This window comes from Oncorhynchus keta, chromosome 35 (assembly GCF_023373465.1).
Source record: "Oncorhynchus keta strain PuntledgeMale-10-30-2019 chromosome 35, Oket_V2, whole genome shotgun sequence".
Lineage (NCBI taxonomy): Eukaryota > Metazoa > Chordata > Actinopteri > Salmoniformes > Salmonidae > Oncorhynchus > Oncorhynchus keta.
The window spans coordinates 71,422,599-71,441,463 of NC_068455.1; the positions used below are offsets into that span (position 1 = coordinate 71,422,599).

An 18,865-nucleotide genomic window follows, 5' to 3' on the forward strand; every position below is an offset into this window, starting at 1 on the left:
GGTCCAGGTTATCCTGCGCCGGCTCTGCGTGCTGTGTCTCCGGGCGCTGGGAGGGTGCAGTGCGTCCTCTGCCTGCGCTCCGCTCGTACCGGGCAACTGTGGGAGTGGAGCCTAGGGGAGAGGTGCGTGTAGTAAGCACTAGATCTCCCGTGCTTACCCACAGCCCGGTTCAACCTGTGCCTGCACTTTTGAGGGTCCGGGCTCGAGTAGTTGTCCAGCCTGGGGAAGTGGTGCCAAGGTTGCGCACCAGAGCTCCAGTGCTCCCCCACAGCCCGGTCTTTCAGGCTCCTCCTAACACCAAGCCTCCTGAAAGTCTCCCCAGCCTGGTAGTTCCTGTGGCAGCCCCACGCACCAGGCTGTCTCTCAGTCTCCTCCCTGCAGGTGCTCCCGCCTGTCCGGCGCCGCTGCCGGAGCGTTCCGCCTGTCCGGCGCCGCTGCCGGAGCCTCCCGCCTGTCCGGCGCCGCTGCCGGAGCCTCCCGCCTGTCCGGAGCCTCCCGCCTGTCCGGCGCCGCTGCTGGAGCGTCCCGCCTGTCCGGGGCGCCGCTGCCTCCTGTAGCAGCTCCACGCACCAGGCTGTCTCTCTGTCTCCTCTCTGCAGGTGCTCCCGCCTGTCCGGCGCCGCTGACCGGAGCCTCCCGCCTGTCCGGCGCTGCTGCCGGAGCCTCCCGCCTGTCCGGCGCCGCTGCCGGAGCATCCCGCCTGTCCGGCGCCGCTGCCGGAGCCTCCCGCCTGTCCGGCGCCGCTGCCGGAGCCTCCCGCCTGTCCGGCGCCGCTGCCGGAGCCTCCCGCCTGTCCGGAGCCTCCCGCCTGTCCGGGCGCCGCTGCCGGAGCCTCCCGCCTGTCCGGCGCCGCTGCTGGAGCCTCCCGCCTGTCCCGCCGCTGCCGGAGCCTCCCGCCTGTCCGGCGCCGCTGCCGGAGCCTCCCGCCTGTCCGGCGCTGCTGCCGGAGCGTCCCGCCTGTCCGGCGCCGCTGCCGGAGCGTCCCGCCTGTCCGGCGCCGCTGCCGGAGCCCCTCAGCCCAGAGGCGCCAGAGCCCTCAGCCCAGAGGCGCCAGAGCCCTCAGCCCAGAGGCGCCAGAGCCCCTCAGCCCAGAGGCGCCAGAGCCCTCAGCCCAGAGGCGCCAGAGCCCTCAGCCCAGAGGCGCCAGAGCCCCTGTCCTCTGTCCAGAGCCCCTGTCCCTCTGTCCAGAGCCCCTGTCCCTCTGTCCCGAGCTGCCCCTCTGTCCAGTGGGGTCATTGAGAGGGGTTGCCAGTGGTGAGAAAGCCACGGAGGCGGAAAATGAGGCGGACAAAGACAAGGGTGAAGTGGGGTCCGCGTCCCGCGCCAGAACCGCCACCGCGGACAGACGCCCACCCAGACCCTCCCCTATAGGTCAAGGTTTTGCGGCCGGGAGTCCGCACCTTTGGGGGTACTGTCACGTTCTGACCTTTATTTTCTGTGTTTTGTGTTTAGTTAGTATGGTCAGGGCGTGAGTTGGGTGGGCAGTCTATGTTTGTTTGTCTAGGTTTTGGGAAATTCTATGACATGCCTAGTATGGTTCTCAATCAGAGGCAGGTGTCATTAGTTGTCTCTGATTGAGAATCATATATTAGGTGGCCTGTTTCACTGTGTGTTTGTGGGTGATTGTTTCCTGTCTCTGTGTGTGCACCAGATAGGACTGTTTTTGAGTTTTCACATTTCTTGTTTTGTTAGTTTGTTCATGTGTACCTTATAGCATTAAAAAGTACCATGGAAAATTACCACGCCGCGTATTGGTCCTCTGATCCGGCCTCTCCTCTTCGGAAGAAGAGGAGGAAACTCGTTACATTACTAATAACCTGCCACTGGCTCTGAGTAAAGCCTGTGTGTCTATGTATGCTGATGACTCAACACTAAATCAAATAAAATAAAATAAAATAAAATAAAATTTTATTTGTCACATACACATGGTTAGCAGATGTTAATGCGAGTGTAGCGAAATGCTTGTGCTTCTAGTTCCGACAATGCAGTAATAACCAACAAGTAATCTAACTAACAATTCCAAAACTACTGTCTTATACACAGTGTAAGGGGATAAAGAATATGTACATAAGGATATATGAATGAGTGATGGTACGGGGCAGCATACAGTAGATGGTATCGAGTACAGTATATACATATGTGATGAGTATGTAGACTAAGTAAACAAAGTGGCATAGTTAAAGTGGCTAGTGATACATGTATTACATAAGGATGCAGTCGATGATATAGAGTACAGTATATACGTATGCATATGAGATGAATAATGTAGTGTAAGTAACATGATATAAGGTAGCATTGTTTAATGTGGCTAGTGATATATTTACATAATTTCCCATCAATTCCCATTATTAAAGTGGCTGGAGTTGGGTCAGTGTCAATGTCAGTGTGTTGGCAGCAGCCACTCAATGTTAGTGGTGGCTGTTTAACAGTCTGATGGCCTTGAGATAGACGCTGTTTTTCAGTCTCTCGGTCCCAGCTTTGATGCACCTGTACTGACCTCGCCTTCTGGATGATAGCGGGGTGAACAGGCAGTGTCTCGGGTGGTTGATGTCCTTGATGATCTTTATGGCCTTCCTGTAACATCGGGTGGTGTAGGTGTCCTGGAGGGCAGGTAGTTTGCCCCCGGTGATGCGTTGTGCAGACCTCACTACCCTCTGGAGAGCCTTACGGTTGAGGGCGGAGCAGTTGCCGTACCAGGCGGTGATACAGCCCGCCAGGATACTCTCGAAAGAGCGTCTGCTAAATGACTTAAATGTAAATGTAAATCTGTAGAAGTTTGAGTGCTTTTGGTGACAAGCCGAATTTCTTCAGCCTCCTGAGGTTGAAGAGGCGCTGCTGCGCCTTCTTCACGACGCTGTCTGTGTGAGTGGACCAATTCAGTTTGTCTGTGATGTGTATGCCGAGGAACTTAAAACTTGCTACCCTCTCCACTACTGTTCCATCGATGTGGATAGGGGGGTGTTCCCTCTGCTGTTTCCTGAAGTCCACAATCATCTCCTTAGTTTTGTTGACGTTGAGTGTGAGGTTATTTTCATGACACCACACTCCGAGGGCCCTCACCTCCTCCCTGTAGGCTGTCTCGTCGTTGTTGGTAATCAAGCCTACCACTGTTGTGTCGTCCGCAAACTTGATGATTGAGTTGGAGGCGTGCGTGGCCACGCAGTTGTGGGTGAACAGGGAGTACAGGAGAGGGCTCAGAACGCACCCTTGTGGGGCCCCCATGTTGAGGATCAGCGGGGAGGAGATGTTGTTGCCCACCCTCACCACCTGGGGGCGGCCCGTCAGGAAGTCCAGTACCCAGTTGCACAGGGCGGGGTCGAGACCCAGGGTCTCGAGCTTGATGACGAGCTTGGAGGGTACTATGGTGTTGAATGCCGAGCTGTAGTCGATGAAAAGCATTCTCACATAGGTCTTCCTCTTGTCCAGATGGGTTAGGGCAGTGTGCAGTGTGGTTGAGATTGCATCGTCTGTGGACCTATTTGGGCGGTAAGCAAATTGGAGTGGGTCTAGGGTGTAAAGGTAGGGTGGAGGTGATATGGTCCTTGACTAGTCTCTCAAAGAACTTCATGATGACGGAAGTGAGTGCTACGGGGCGGTAGTCGTTTAGCTCAGTTACCTTGGCTTGCTTGGGAACAAGATGTCATCTACCACAGCAAGTGAAATCACTGCAATACTTAACAAAAGCTGCAGTTAGTTTCAGAATGGGTGACAAGAAATACGTTGGTCCTTATATATATATATATATATAAGCATTTGTATTTCGGACATATCATTCACTAAACCCCAAATCCAAACTAAATCTTGTAATGAATAATGTAGATATTGAGCAAGTTGAGGAGACTAAACTGCTTGGTGTAACCCTGGATTGTGAACTGTCATGGTCAAAACATGTTGAGACAACAGTTGCTAAGATGGGGAGAAGTCTGTCCATAATAAACTCCCGCTCTGCCTTCTTAACAACGCTATCAACAAGGCAGGTCCTACAGGCCTTAATTTTGTCACAACAGGACTACTGTCCAGGCTTGTGGCCAGGTGCCACAAATAGGGACTTCGGAAATTACAATTGGCCCAGAACAGGGCAGCCATGGGTGTCCCTTAAATGTACAAGGAGAAGTAACATTAATATGTAAATCTACCTGACTCGAAGCAGAGGAGAAATTGACTTCATTGCTACTTGTATTTGTGAGAGGTTGAATGTTGAATGCACCAAGCTGTCTGTTTAAACTACTAGCACACAACTCAGACATCCATGCATACCCCACAAGACATGCCACCAGAGGTCTCTTCACAATCCTCAAGTCCAGAACAGACTACAGGAGGCACACTTCTACATAGAGCCGACTACAGTACATGGAAGTCTGCTCCACATCAAGTAACTCATGCAAGCAGTGAAATCTGATTTAAAAGACAGACAAACGCACACATACTGTACACACACACATGATAAAATACACACTATATACACATGTACACTTTTTGTAGATACTGTATGTGGTAGTATAGTAGAGGCTTGAGGGCACACACTTAATGTGTTGTGAAATGTAATGTCATATTTTGTATTGTACATAACGGCCTTCATTTTGCTGGACCCCAGGAAGAGTAGCTGCTGCCTTGGCTGGAACTAATGGAGATCCATAATATGCCCTAGGAAGTGTAGCTGCTGCCTTGGCTGGAACTAATGGGGATCCATAATAAACCCCAGGAAGTGTAGCTACTGTCTTGGCAGGAACTAATGGGGATCCATAATAAATCCCAAGAAGATTTGCTGCTGCTATGGAAGTAACCAATGGAGATCCATAATAAACCCCAGGAAGTGTAGCTACTGTCTTGGCAGGAACTAATGGGGATCCATAATAAACCCCAGGAAGTGTAGCTACTGTCTTGGCAGGAACTAATGGGGATCCATAATAAATGCACAGACATTGTGCCACTTACCTTAATTTAAAAACCCCATACTCTTTCATCACTTCCCTTACAAACAAAACATGTTAAATGTTCAGTTTCACATGTGAAAACCACAATTTTCAATTGAAAAAAAAATCACAATTTCACATTGAGCTGAAATGTGAAAACCATAGAGACACACGTGAGGTCAGTTGTTCACATGTGAAACCATATGTTGAGATGTATTCAATGTAGACTTCACATGTTAACACACCTTTTCACATGGGAAAATTTAACTCTCACATTGGAATAACAATTTCTGTGTAATGTAACCCTTCTCAAATTCATACACAACACTCTAAATGCAAGGACTGACAGTCCATGACAACCACATGATAGTTTTAACCATGTTTTGATGCTTTACCTTGTTTGTATACAATGGAATGAATGGATGAATGGACGAACAAATTAAATAATGCATGATTGAATTAATGAACAAATGAGTGAAGAGTTGAATGTTTCTTGTTTTGGATATGAGGTTTCCAGTTTCTACATAGTACAGGTTATTTGAGGTGATCGCTTCGTGAAAACTCATTACTACATCTATAAATTGTATCCTTAAACTTACACTCTATCGATGTTTGCCCATCCTTGAAGTGTGACATGTGGCTGGCGTCACTAATCTCTTCCCCGGGCTCAATTGATAGAGAGAGCCAGCTGGTGGATGAGATTGCATGAGAACTGAGTCCACTTTCATTTGCCCTTTCCCTGACACTTTTTTGTTACACAGCAGATAAAGCAATTCCAGAATGACGCTTTAAATGCTAGCAAAACAATAGAAGTCAATGGACTTTGGATCCAACTCACTAGTCTTCTTACAGAAGTGTGTATTTTACCTGCTTGTGAAAAAGTATGACTGCTACAGTAGGAAGTTTACATACACCTTAGCCAAATACAATTAACTCAGTTTTTCCCCATTACCTGACTTTTAATCCTAGTAAACATTCCCTATTTTAGGTCAGTTAGGATCACCACTTTATTTTAAAAATGTGAAATGTCAGAATAATTGTAGAGAATGATTTACTTCAACTTTAATTTATTTCATTACATTCCCAGTGGGTCAGAAGTTTACATGCACTCAATTTGTATTTGGTAGCATTCCCTTTAAATTGTTTAACTTGGGTCAAACATTTCAGGTAGCCTTCCACAAGCTTCCCACAATAAGTTGGGTGAATTTTGGCCCATTCCTCCTGACAGAGCTGGTGTAACTGAGTCAGGTTTGTAGGCCTCCTTGCTCATACATGCTTTTTCAGTTCTGCCCACAAATTTTATATATGATTGAGGTCAGGGCTTTGTGATGGCCACTCTAAATACCTTGACTTTGTTGTCTTTAAGCCATTTTTCCACAACTTTGGAAGTATGCTTGGGGTCCATTTGGAAGAACCATTTGCAACCAAGCTTTAACTTCCTGATTGATGTCTTGAGATGTTGTTTCAATATATTGACATTATTTTCCTGCCTCATGATGCCATCTATTTTGGGAAGTGCACCAGTCCCTCCTGCAGGAGAGCACCCCCACAACATGATGCTGCCACCCCCGTGCTTCACGGTTGGGGTGGTGTTCTTCGGCATGCAAGCCTTCCCCTTTTTCCTCCAAACATAACGATGGTCAGTTCTATTTTTGTTTCATCAGACCAGAGGACATTTCTCCAAAAAGTATGATCTTTGTCCCCATGTGCGTTGCAAACCGTAGTCTGGCTTTTTTATGGTGGTTTTGGAGCAGTGGCTTCTTCCTTGCTGAGCGACCTTTCAGGTTATGTCACGATAGGACTCGTTTTATTGTGGATGTAAATACTTTTGCACCTGTTTCCTCTAGCACAAGGTCCTTTGCTGTTGTTCTGGGATTGATTTGCACTTTTCGCACCAAAGTACATTCATCTCTAGGAGATAGAATGCTTCTCCTTCCTGAGTGGTATGACGGCTACGTGGTCCCATGGTGTTTATACTTGCGTACTATTGTTTGTACAGATGAACGTGGTACCTTCAGGCATTAGGAAATTGTTCCCAAGGATAAACCAGACTTGTGGAGGTCTACAATTATTTTTCTGAGGTCTTGGCTGATTTCGTTTGATTTTCCCATGATGTCAAGCAAAGACACACTGAGTTTAAAGGTAGACCTTGAAATACATCCACAGGTAAAACTCCAACTGACTCAAACGATGTCAATTAGCCTATCAGAAGCTTCGAATGCCATGACATAATTTTCTGGAATGTTCCAAGCTGTTTAAAGTCACAGTGAACTTAGTGTATGTAAACTTCTGACCCCTTGGAATTGTTATACAGTGAATTATAAGTGAAATAATCTGTCTGTTAACAGTTGTTGGAAAGATGACTTGTGTCATGTACAAATTGGATGTCCTAACCGTCTTGCCAAAACTATAGTTTGTTAACAAGACATTTGTGGAGTGGTTGAAAAACACGTTTTAATGTTTTCAAACTAGGTGTATGTAAACTTCTGACTTCAACTGTACCTATAATCCAGATTTTCTATTAAAAATATATTTGAAATTGTATTTCAGGTTGTAACACATAAACTGGGGTCCAAAATGATTGAAACCCTTTATAAAAAGGTGCAATAATGACTGGATAGAATAAACATTTCAAATACTGAGCTACATTGTATGCTCGAAAAATGTGGATTTTTTTAATCAAAAGGTAGGGGTCAAAATTATTGACACCCTTAAAATCTCTTGTAAATAAAGTAGCTAAAAGTTTAGCATTTGGTCCCATAGTCCTACCACGCAATGACGACATCAAGCTTGTGACTCTACAAACTTGTTGGTTGCAATTGCAATTCATTTAGATGTGTTTCAGATCATTTTGTGCCCAATAAAAATGTATGGTAAATAATGTATTGTGTCAGTTTGGAGTAACTTTCATTATAAATAAGAATATAATATGTTTCTAAACACGTTCATGTGGATGCTACCATGATTACGGATAATCCTGAATTAATCTTAAAATTAGAATATCACAGAGGGTCAAAGATTATACCCCAAAGACATGCTAACTTCTCACAGTTACAAATAACAGGGGAGGTTAGCATGTCTTGGGGGTATGATCTTTGACACTCTGTAACTTTCTTTCTCATCATTATTCATTATTCATTCAGGATTATCTGTTAGAAACATACTATATTCTTATTTTGAATAAAATGGACTCCAAAATGACACAATACATTAAATACCATTCATTCTATTGGGGACAAAATAATCTGAAATGCAACCAAAAGTAACTGCAAATGTATCCAACAACTGTGTAGACTCACAAGCTTGATTTAGTCTTTGCATGCAAGGAATATGGGACCAAATACTAAACTTTTGGCCACATTATTTATACGAATCCTTAGGGGTGTCAACCATTTTGACCTCTACCTCTTTTGAGGAATAAATGTATTACTTGTTAAACAAAATAGTGGATTAGACTATAGACTTCAACATGGTGAAGCCCCAAAATTTCCCTTGCTAGAAGCATGTGTTTCAGACATAAGGAAGTGGATGGCTGCAAATGTTCTACTTTTAAACTCGGACAAAACAGAGATGCTTGTTCTTGGTCCCAAGAAACCAAGAGATCTTCTGTTGAATCTGACAATTAATCTTAATGGTTGTACAGTCGTCTCAAATAAAACTGTGAAGGACCTCGACGTTACTCTGGACCCTGATCTCTCTTTTGAAGAACATATCAAGACCATTTCAAGGACAGCTTTTTTCCATCTACGTAACATTGCAAAAATTAGAAACTTTCTGTCCAAAAACGATGCAGAAAAATTAATCCATGCTTTTGTCACTTCTAGGTTAGACTACTGCAATGCTCTACTTTCCGGCTACCCAGATAAAGCACTAAATAAACTTCAGTTAGTGCTAAATACGGCTGCTAGAATCCTGACTAGAACCAAAAAATTTGATCATATTACTCCAGTGCTAGCCTCTCTACACTGGCTTCCTGTCAAAGCAAGGGCTGATTTCAAGGTTTTACTGCTAACCTACAAAGCATTACATGGGCTTGCTCCTACCTATGTGTCTGATTTGGTCCTGCCGTACATACCTACACGTACGCTACGGTCACAAGACGCAGGCCTCCTAATTGTCCCTAGAATTTCTAAGCAAACAGCTTGAGGCAGGGCTTTCTCCTATAGAGCTCCATTTTTATGGAACGGTCTGCCTACCCATGTCAGAGACGCAAACTCGGTCTCAACCTTTAAGTCTTTACTGAAGACTCATCTCTTCAGTGGGTCATATGATTGAGTGTAGTCTGGCCCAGGAGTGGGAGAGTGAATGGAAAGGCTCTGGAGCAATGAACCGCCCTGGCCGGTTCCCCTCTTTCCACTGGGATTCTCTGCCTCTAACCCTATTACAGGGGCTGAGTCACTGGCTTACTGGAGCTCTCTCATGCCGTCCCTGGAAGGGGTGCGTCACCTGAGTGGGTTGATTCGCTGATGTGGTCATCCTGTCTGGGTTGGCGCCCCCCCCCCTTGGGTTGTGCCGTGGCGGAGATCTTTGTGGGCTATACTCTGCCTTGTCTCAGGATGGTAAGTTGGTGGTTGAAGATATCCTTCTAGTGGTGTGGGGGCTGTGCTTTGGCAAAGTGGGTGGGGTTATATCCTTCCTGTTTGGCCCTGTCCGGGGGTGTCCTCGGATGGGGCCACAGTGTCTCCTGACCCCTCCTGTCTCAGCCTCCAGTATTTATGCTGCAGTAGTTTATGTGTCAGGGGGCTAGGGTCAGTTTGTTATATCTGGAGTACCTCTCCTGTCCTATTCGGTGTCCTGTGTGAATCTAAGTGTGCGTTCTCTAATTCTCTCTTTCTCTCTTTCTCTCTCTCTCTCGGAGGACCTGAGCCCTAGGACCATGCCCCAGGACTACCTGACATGATGACTCCTTGCTGTCCCCAGTCCACCTGGCCGTGCTACTGCTCCAGTTTCAACTGTTCTGCCTTATTATTATTCGACCATGCTGGTCATTTCTGAACATTTTAACATCTTGGCCATGTTCTGTTATAATCTCCACCCGGCACAGCCAGAAGAGGACTGGCGACCCCACATAGCCTGGTTCCTCTCTAGGTTTCTTCCTAGGTTTTGGCCCTTCTAGGGAGTTTTTCCTAGCCACCGTGCTTCTACACCTGCATTGCTTGCTGTTTGGAGTTTTAGGCTGGGTTTCTGTACAGCACTTTGAGATATCAGCTGATACCTGAAATAAGACAAACATTGGCAGTAAATTGTCCTAATTGAAGAGCTCAGTGACTTTAAACGTGGCACCGCCCTAGGATGCCACCTTTCCAACAAGTCTGTTTGTCTTATTTCTGCCTTGCTAGAACTTCCCCATCAACTGTAAGTGCTGTTATTGTGAAGTGGAAACGTCTAGGAGCAACAACGGCTCAGACGTGAAGTGGTAGAGTGTAAAACCGTGTGTCCTTGGTTGCAACACTCACTACTGAGTCCCAAACTGCCTCTGGAAGCAACGCAAGCACAATAACTGTTTGTCGGTGGCTTCATGAAATGGGTTTCCATGGCCGAACAGCCACACACAAGCCTAAGATCATCATGTGCAATGCCAAGCGTTGACCTGAGAGGTGTAAAGCTTGCGGCCATTGGAAACACGTTATCGGGAATGAGAAATCACGCTTCACCATCTGGCAGTCCGACGGACAAATCTTGGTTTGGCGGATGCCAGGAGAACGCTACCTACCCGAATGCATCGTGCCAACTGTAACGTTTGTTGGAGGAGGAATAATGGTCTGAGGCTGTTTTCATGGTTCGGGCTAGGCCCCTTACTTCCAGTGTAGGGCAATCTTAATGCTTCAGCATGCAGTGACATTTTAGACGATTCTGTGCTTCCAACTTTGTAGCAACAGTTTGGGGAAGGCCCTTACCTGTTTCAGCATTAATGCCCTTGTGCACAATGCGACCTCGCATGCAGAAATGTTTTTTCGAGATCGGTGTGGAAAAACTTGACTGGCCTGCACAGAGCTCTGACCTCAACCCCATCGAACACCTTGGGGATGAATTGGAATGCCTACTGTGAGCCAGGCCTAATCGCCTGACCTCACTAATGCTCTTTTAGCATAATGGAAGCAAGTCCCCGCAATGTTTCCACATCTAGTGGAAATGCCTTCCCAGAAGAGTGGAAGCTGTTATAGCAGCAAAGGACGGACAAACTCTATATTAATGCCTATGATTTAGGAATGAGATGTTTGACGAGCAGGTGTCCAATTACTTTTGTTCATGCAGTGTAGTTCAGTACTTTAATTATTTATTTTATACAGTCATTATTGCTCATCTTTATCAAGGGTGTCAATCATTTCGGACCCCACTGTGTACCGTACTGTATCAGGTTTCAAAAAGACTTTTACAACTGACATTGGAACATTTTCAGAAACTATTTTATTTCTTGATAACAAAAATCATATTTCTGATTACAATTTACATATTTACATAACAGTATTAACAGTGATATAAATTGTTTGGCAGACCGCATACAGTGTAATACAGAGCTAAAATACAATAACAAGTAAACAAAGACAAATAAATAAATAAAAGCTATATTACTTATAACCCTCCATAACTATTGCTAGACATAGAACGATCAAGTGCACATTGATGAATTCAATCTTAAAGTGCAATAAAATTATATTTGATCCACTGTCAAAATGAATAAATATTCTATTATGAGTATAAATACCATAGCTGTTTTAATCCTATATGTTTCAGGCATCCTGAGCTGGACACCAGTGGTCTCATACTGTGGGTATCCTCTCATGGGCAAAGCCCTCCTGGAAGAACATATGCTATACATACTTGGACAACATAGGCAGAGACACCGTCTCAGAGCAGAGTATCCAGCAGCTCATTCGGCCTCCATAAACAAGCAATCCTATGTGTATTTACCACATTTACATTCAATTTGTTCAGACAGATGTAGGGTCTTAATTTGATCACCCTGTCATTTCAGAACAAAATAATTAGCAGCTTTAAACCTCTAGAGTCCCCAAATGATTTGATGAAACATTGAATTTGGCATTACTGCTATTAGGTCAAAGAAATGCATTGAATCATAGATTGACACATGGAAAAACAGAGAGCCCCCCCAATCTTTTTTTTAAAGGAAGTTTGTTTTGAGTTGTACTGATTTTCAGGAGGTCTTCTGATCTGACAAACACAACTTTAGTTCTGCCACCTTTCACAGCAGATCCTGAAGGCCGATATCCGTGGATGCAATAAATTGAGACGCAGCCCATCTGGGAGGCCGATATCGACGGCTGCAATGGATTGAGACACAGCCCATGCATAGAAACAGATATCTCAAGCTTAAACAAAACAGATTTGTATGAGGATTTTGTATTATGCTAATTCGATTCACAAAATCGACTGGAGGATTAATGAACAACAGAGAGATGTGGCTTATTCGGGCCTCCATAGACAAGCAAGCAAGCAATCCTATGTGTATTTATCACACAGTGGTGGGAAAAGTACCCAATTGTCATCAAAATACTACTTGAGAAAAAGTCTAAAAGTATTTGGCTTTAAATATCAAAAGTAAATATTATTACTAAAAGTAAAAGTGTAAATCACTTAAAAATCCTTTATATTAAGCAAAACAGACCATTTATTTTTTTCAAAATGTAAGGATAGCCAAGGGCATGCTCCAACACTCAGAGATTATTTACAAAAGATGCATTTGTGCTTACAGAGTCCACCAGGCCAGAGGCAGTAGGGATGGCCACGTGTTCTCCTGAAAAGTGCTTGAATTGGACAATTTTCCTGTCCTGCTAAGCATTCAAAACGTAATGAGTACTTTTGATTGTCAGGGAAAATGTATGGAGTAAAAAGTGCAATATTTTCTTTAGGAATGTACTGACTCAAATTAGCATCTGTAGGCACTTTTTCTTGTGAGTAAGAGGATGCTACAAGTCATAAGATGTTCTGATCTGCGGTCTGTTGATCCTTACCTGCGGTAAAAAGAGATAGAAATTGAGATTATGTGTGTGTGCGTGTGCGTCAATATTGAGAGATATCGTGAGGCTACCGTCGCGTATCTGAAATGACATGATCAATTGATGTTTACTGATCATGAAAAGCATGCCGTTACTTGCGGTATGACTCTGATGACAGAGCTAAATGTGGAATAATCAGAAATGTGTAGTTCTGACTGTGCTCTTCAAGAGGTGATGACATTATAACCAAATAGTTAACATTTATTTAACAATCCCTTTGAAAACGGCAGGCAGTTGTCAATGGTTTTAGCAGAGCTGGGAGTCTCCTTGTCCCCAACAGCTAAATAGAACAATCTGCACCTTAATGTGACGCTTTATTGATGACAACCTGTACTCACAGGCTGGTTGCCGGTATACAATAGTACTATAGTGTACTCACAGGCTGGTTGCCGGTATACAATAGTACTATAGTGTACTCACAGGCTGGTTGCCGGTATACAACAGTACTATAGTGTACTCACAGGCTGGTTGCCGGTATACAACAGTACTATAGTGTACTCACAGGCTGGTTGCCGGTATACAATAGTACTATAGTGTACTCACAGGCTGGTTGCCGGTATACAACAGTACTATAGTGTACTCACAGGCTGGTTGCTTGGGAAGTTGTGCATTTGGTTGTGGGGCTCTGAGGGGTAGTATGGTGGAGGGTATCTTTCGCTCGACTGTGGGTTGGGGTTGTAGGTTGGAAGAGGACCGCTTGAGTGTTGGTAGATATTTGACACCCCGTTGGTGTATGCTGGGTTATCGTACGTCCCTAGAAAAAGAAATACAGACCAAATGTAAAAATAAAATGTAGATATCCTTACATATAATATAAAGATCTTATTATGAGATTAATTTATTGTCAGTTGTCAATACTACCATTAGTACAGTCACCACAGCCACTAATACTGCAGTAACAAGTACCTCTACTACTTCCACTAACTACCATAGAAATACTTTAGACAGCAGGAGCAAGCACACACATTTTCTTCAGGAACCACCCCCACACACACAAAAAAATGTATGTAAAAAATAACAGAAAAACTAAGATGAGGTACCTGGGTGAGGTGTTGTGGTGGACCTGGTGTTGGGTGTGGGCCATTCAAAGTCATCCTCAAGCCACTGGTTCACCATCTCCTGCTTAGTGTCTTTATTCCTGTTAGAGGAGAGGAGGGTAGAGGAGAGGAGAGGAGGGCAGGGTAGAGGAGAGGAGAGGAGGGTAGAGGAGAGGAGAGGAGGGCAGGGTAGAGGAGGGTAGAGGAGAGGAGGGTAGAGGAGAGGAGGGTAGAGGAGGGTAGAGGAGAGGAGGGAGAGGAGGGTAGAGGAGAGGAGAGGAGGGTAGAGGGAGGAGGGCAGGATAGAGGAGAGGAGAGGAGGGCAGGATAGAGGAGAGGAGGGTAGAGGAGGGTAGAGGAGAGGAGGGTAGAGGAGAGGAGAGGGGGTAGAGGAGAGGAGAGGAGGGTAGAGGAGAGGGGAGGAGGGTAGAGGAGAGGAGGGTAGAGGAGAGGAGGGTAGAGGAGAGGAGGGTAGAGGAGGGTAGAGGAGAGGAGGGTAGAGGAGAGGAGAGGAGGGTAGAGGAGAGGAGAGGAGGGCAGGATAGAGGAGAGGAGAGGAGGGCAGGATAGAGGAGAGGAGGGAGAGGAGGGTAGAGGAGAGGAGGGTAGAGGAGAGGAGAGGGGGAGAGGAGAGGAGAGGAGGGTAGAGGAGAGGGGAGGAGGGGAGAGGAGAGGAGGGTAGAGGAGAGGAGGGTAGAGGAGAGGAGGGTAGAGGAGGGTAGAGGAGAGGAGGGTAGAGGAGAGGAGAGGAGGGTAGAGGAGAGGAGAGGAGGGCAGGGTAGAGGAGAGGAGAGGAGGGTAGAGGAGAGGAGAGGAGAGGAGAGGAGGGGAGAGGAGAGGAGAGGAGAGGAGGGGAGGAGAGGAGAGGAGAGGAGGGTAGAGGAGAGGAGGGGAGAGGAGGGTAGAGGAGAGGAGAGGAGGGTAGGGGAGAGGAGAGGAGGGTAGTGGAGAGGAGGGTAGAGGAGAGGAGGGTAGAGGAGAGGAAGGTAGAGTAGGGGAGAGGGCGGAGGGTAGAGGAGACAGAGGGGAGGGTAGAGGAGAGGCGAGGATGGTAGAGGAGAGGAGAGGAGGGTAGAGGAGAGGAGGGTAGAGGAGACAAAGGGCAGGGTGGAGAGGAGAGGAGGGGAGAGGAGAGGAGGGTAGAGGAGACAGAGGGCAGGGTGGAGGAGAGGAGAGGAGGGTAGAGGAGAGGAGGGTAGAGGAGACAGAGGGCAGGGTAGAGGAGAGGAGGGCAGGGTAGAGGAGACAGAGGGCAGGGTGGAGGAGACGGAGGGCAGGGTGGAGGAGACAGGGGGCAGGGTAGAGGAGAGGAGGGTAGAGGAGACGGAGGGCAGGGTAGAGGAGACGGAGGGCAGGGTAGAGGAGACGGAGGGCAGGGTAGAGGAGACAGAGGGCAGGGTAGAGGAGACAGAGGGCAGGGTGGAGGAGAGGAGGGTAGAGGAGAGGAGGGTAGAGGAGACAGAGGGCAGGGTGGAGGAGACGGAGGGCAGGGTAGAGGAGACAGAGGGCACGGTAGAGGAGACAGAGGGCAGGGTAGAGGAGACAGAGGGCAGGGTAGAGGAGACAGAGGGCAGGGTAGAGGAGACAGAGGGCAGGGTAGAGGAGACAGAGTGCAGGGTAGAGGAGACGGAGGGCAGGGTATAGGAGACAGAGGGCAGGGTAGAGGAGACGGAGGGCAGGGTAGAGGAGACGGAGGGCAGGGTAGAGGAGACGGAGGGCAGGGTAGAGGAGACGGAGGGCAGGGTAGAGGAGACGGAGGGCAGGGTAGAGGAGACAGAGGGCAGGGTAGAGGAGACAGAGGGCAGGGTAGAGGAGACGGAGAGTAGAGGACAGGAGATGCAAAATATAGTGTTTTTACTACACAGCAAAATTTCCTAATTGAAAATAAAATAATCAATCTTTCTCTAGTCTCTATCATTCTACTCCTCCTTCAACTCATCCCCACTTACCTATTTTCCTTTTTCTTGTTCACCACCAGGAACACTATCAGGACACCAAATATCACCAGGACAACCCCGGCAGTTATACTGATTCCGGCATATAACCCAGCCTTGTGGATCGGGTGGTTACAGTCAGCCAGGTACCAGATTGAGTTTGTGTTTTTACAGCTGAAATAGACAGAACATGTAGCATTATTCTACTGTGAGGAAGTGGTGACCCAATCAAACTGTAGCGAAGAATGGAACTCTCCCCAACAGTAAAGAATATATACAGTATTACATATAAATAATATTATAGGAGAGAATATGTACAGTTGAAGTCGGAAGTTTACATGCACTTAGGTTAGAGTCATGAAACTCGTTTTTCAACCACTCCACAAATTTCTTGTTAAACTATAGTTTTGGAATGTCGGTTAGGACATCTACTTTGTGCATGACACAAGTCATTTTTCAAAGAATTGTTTACAGACAGATTATTTCCCTTATCATTCACTGTATCACAATTCGAGTGGGTCAGAAGTTAACATACACCAAGTTGACTGTGCCTTTAAACAGCTTGGAACATTCCAGAAAATGATGTCATGGCTTTAGAAGCTTCTGATAGGCTAATTGACATAATTTGAGTCAATTGGAGTTTTACCTGTGGATATATTTCAAGGCCTACCTTCAAACTCTGTGCCTCTTTGCTTGACATCATGGGAAAATCAAAAGAAATTAGCCAAGACCTCAGAAAAAAAATGGTAGACCTCCACAAGTCTGGTATATCCTTGGGAGCAATTTCCAAATGCCTTAAGGTACCACCTACATCTGTACAAACAATAGTACGCAAGTATAAACACCATGGGACCACGTAGCCGTCATACCGCTCAGGAAGGAGACGCATTCTGTCTCCTAGAGATGAACATACTTTGGTGTGAAAAGTGCAAATCAATCCCAGAACAACAGCAAATTACCTTGTGAAGATGCTAGAGGAAACAGGTACAAAAGTATCTATATCCACAGCAAAACGAGTCATATATCGACATAACCTGAAAGGCCATTTAGCAAGGAAAAAGCCACTGCTCCAAAACCGCCACAAAAAAAGCCAGGCTACGGTTTGCAACTGCACATGGGGACAAGGATTGTACTTTTTTGAGAAATGTCCTCTGGTCTGATGAATTAAAATAAGAACTGTTTGGCCATAATGACCATCGTTAAGTTTGGAGGGAAAAGGGGGAGGCTTGCAAGCCGAAGAACACCACCCCAACCATGATGCACGGGGGTGGCAGCATCATGGTATGGGGTGCTTTGCTGCAGGAGGGACTGGTGCACTTCACAAAATAGATGGCATCATGAGGCAGGAAAATGATATGGACATATTGAAGCAACATCTCAAGACATCAGTCAGGAAGTTAAAGCTTGGTTGCAAATGGGTCTTCCAAATGGACTTCCAAAGTTGTGGCAAAATGGCTTAAGGACAACAAAGTCAAGGTATTGGAGTGGCCATCACAAAGCCCTGACCTCAATCCTATAGAAGATTTGTTGGCAGAACTGAAAAGGTTTGTGTGAGCAAGGAGGCCTACAAACTGGACTGTGTTACACCAGCCTTGTCAGGAGGAATGGGACAAAATTCACCACACTTATTGTGGGAAGCTTGTGGAAGGCTACCCAACACGTTCAAGCCAAGTTAAACAATTTAAAGGCAATGCTACCAAATAGTAATTGAGTGTATGTAAACTTCTGCCCCAGAAATCAAAGCTGAAATAAAAACTGAGTTTAAATGTAGTTGGCTAAGGTGGATGTAAACTTACAACTTCAACAGTATCTCCTCTCCTTTAATATTACATTATGTTTAACATGCATACACTACCGGTCAAAAGTTTTAGAACACCTACACATGCCAAGACTGTTCAAAGCTGTCATCAAGGCAAAGGGGGGGGGGGTCATTTGAAGATATATTTAGATTTAATACTTCTTTAGTTACTACATTATTCCATATGTGTTGTTTCATAGTTTTGATGTCTTCACTATTATTCTACAATGTAGAAAATAGTCAAAAAAATCAAGAAAACCCCTTGAAAGAGTAGGTGTTCTAAAACTGGTAGTGTACTGTATATAATTATCTAGTATACTGAATATAACGTTTAGAACTTACTTGCATGACAGTCCGGCTTTGGTTACTTCACAGATACCGCTGTTGCAGTTTTTAGTGTTATTATGTCTGGGGTCACATGCCGTCAAACAGAGCAACTTCCCGTCTTTATTGTAAGGCTCAAAGTATTTAACAAAATCAAGGTTGATTGTTTTCTGACATACAGCTGAGAGAGAGAGAAAGAGAGAGAAAATGTTTTTTACATATTTCATTTCCTTCTTGATCTGGTCTAAACTCTTATTTTGTTAATGAGGGAATATTTTCCCTATCTGCTGCACCACTTATTCCTGCTTCCTCTAGTCTTCCGTCTGAATGTTCTCACCTTTCTCATCAAGTGGCGTTTCTTGTAGTTCATCCACTGACTCAACAGTAAACGTAGGACATCCTGAGCGAAGAGCTGAACAAATATGATAATGATATTACCAAATGTTTTTGTCCATGTCTTAACAATGCTAGTTTGATTTGAATTGTTGTGTGTATTTTGAAGGTGTGTTTTTAGATGTGACTTCATGTATTACCTGAACACGATGTCATATTCGCCAAAGCTAAATTAACGTCGTCTACGAAGTTCTTGTACTGTTGCTCAGCTCCTGGTTCATTCAGAACCGTCAGAATGATATTGTGTTTGACCTTCACACTTATTAAGAAAGGAGGTTGAGTAAACGTCTGAGGTTATTTTGCCCTGAATTTCTTCCCACAGTGAGGCCTAACATTTGTTTTTGTAAACTGAGGGTGTGGTCTTGGCAAACCCAACTACCACTAACATATTTGAATTCTGTGGTAACCAGGGTTGGGGTCAATTCCATTTCAGTTACAGTCAAGTCAG

General features: G+C 45.5%; 1 protein-coding gene across 50 annotated transcripts in view; it reads right to left on the reverse strand.

Annotated features, from left to right (window-relative positions):
* Window positions 1–11,304: 11,304 nt before the first annotated feature.
* muc3a (mucin 3A, cell surface associated) overlaps window positions 11,305–18,865 on the reverse strand; it is a 50,171-nt gene continuing 42,610 nt past the window's right edge. For all 50 annotated transcript variants that reach the window (XM_052497623.1, XM_052497588.1, XM_052497624.1 and 47 more), the window contains 7 exons: window positions 18,558–18,676; window positions 18,362–18,436; window positions 18,043–18,205; window positions 15,918–16,076; window positions 13,972–14,069; window positions 13,516–13,685; window positions 11,305–12,886 (listed from right to left, as the gene is read on the reverse strand). In XM_052497623.1, the coding sequence (XP_052353583.1) occupies window positions 12,842–12,886; window positions 13,516–13,685; window positions 13,972–14,069; window positions 15,918–16,076; window positions 18,043–18,205; window positions 18,362–18,436; window positions 18,558–18,676 (829 nt within the window). In that variant the 3' untranslated portion in view covers window positions 11,305–12,841. The remainder of the gene's footprint in view (window positions 12,887–13,515; window positions 13,686–13,971; window positions 14,070–15,917; window positions 16,077–18,042; window positions 18,206–18,361; window positions 18,437–18,557; window positions 18,677–18,865) is intronic.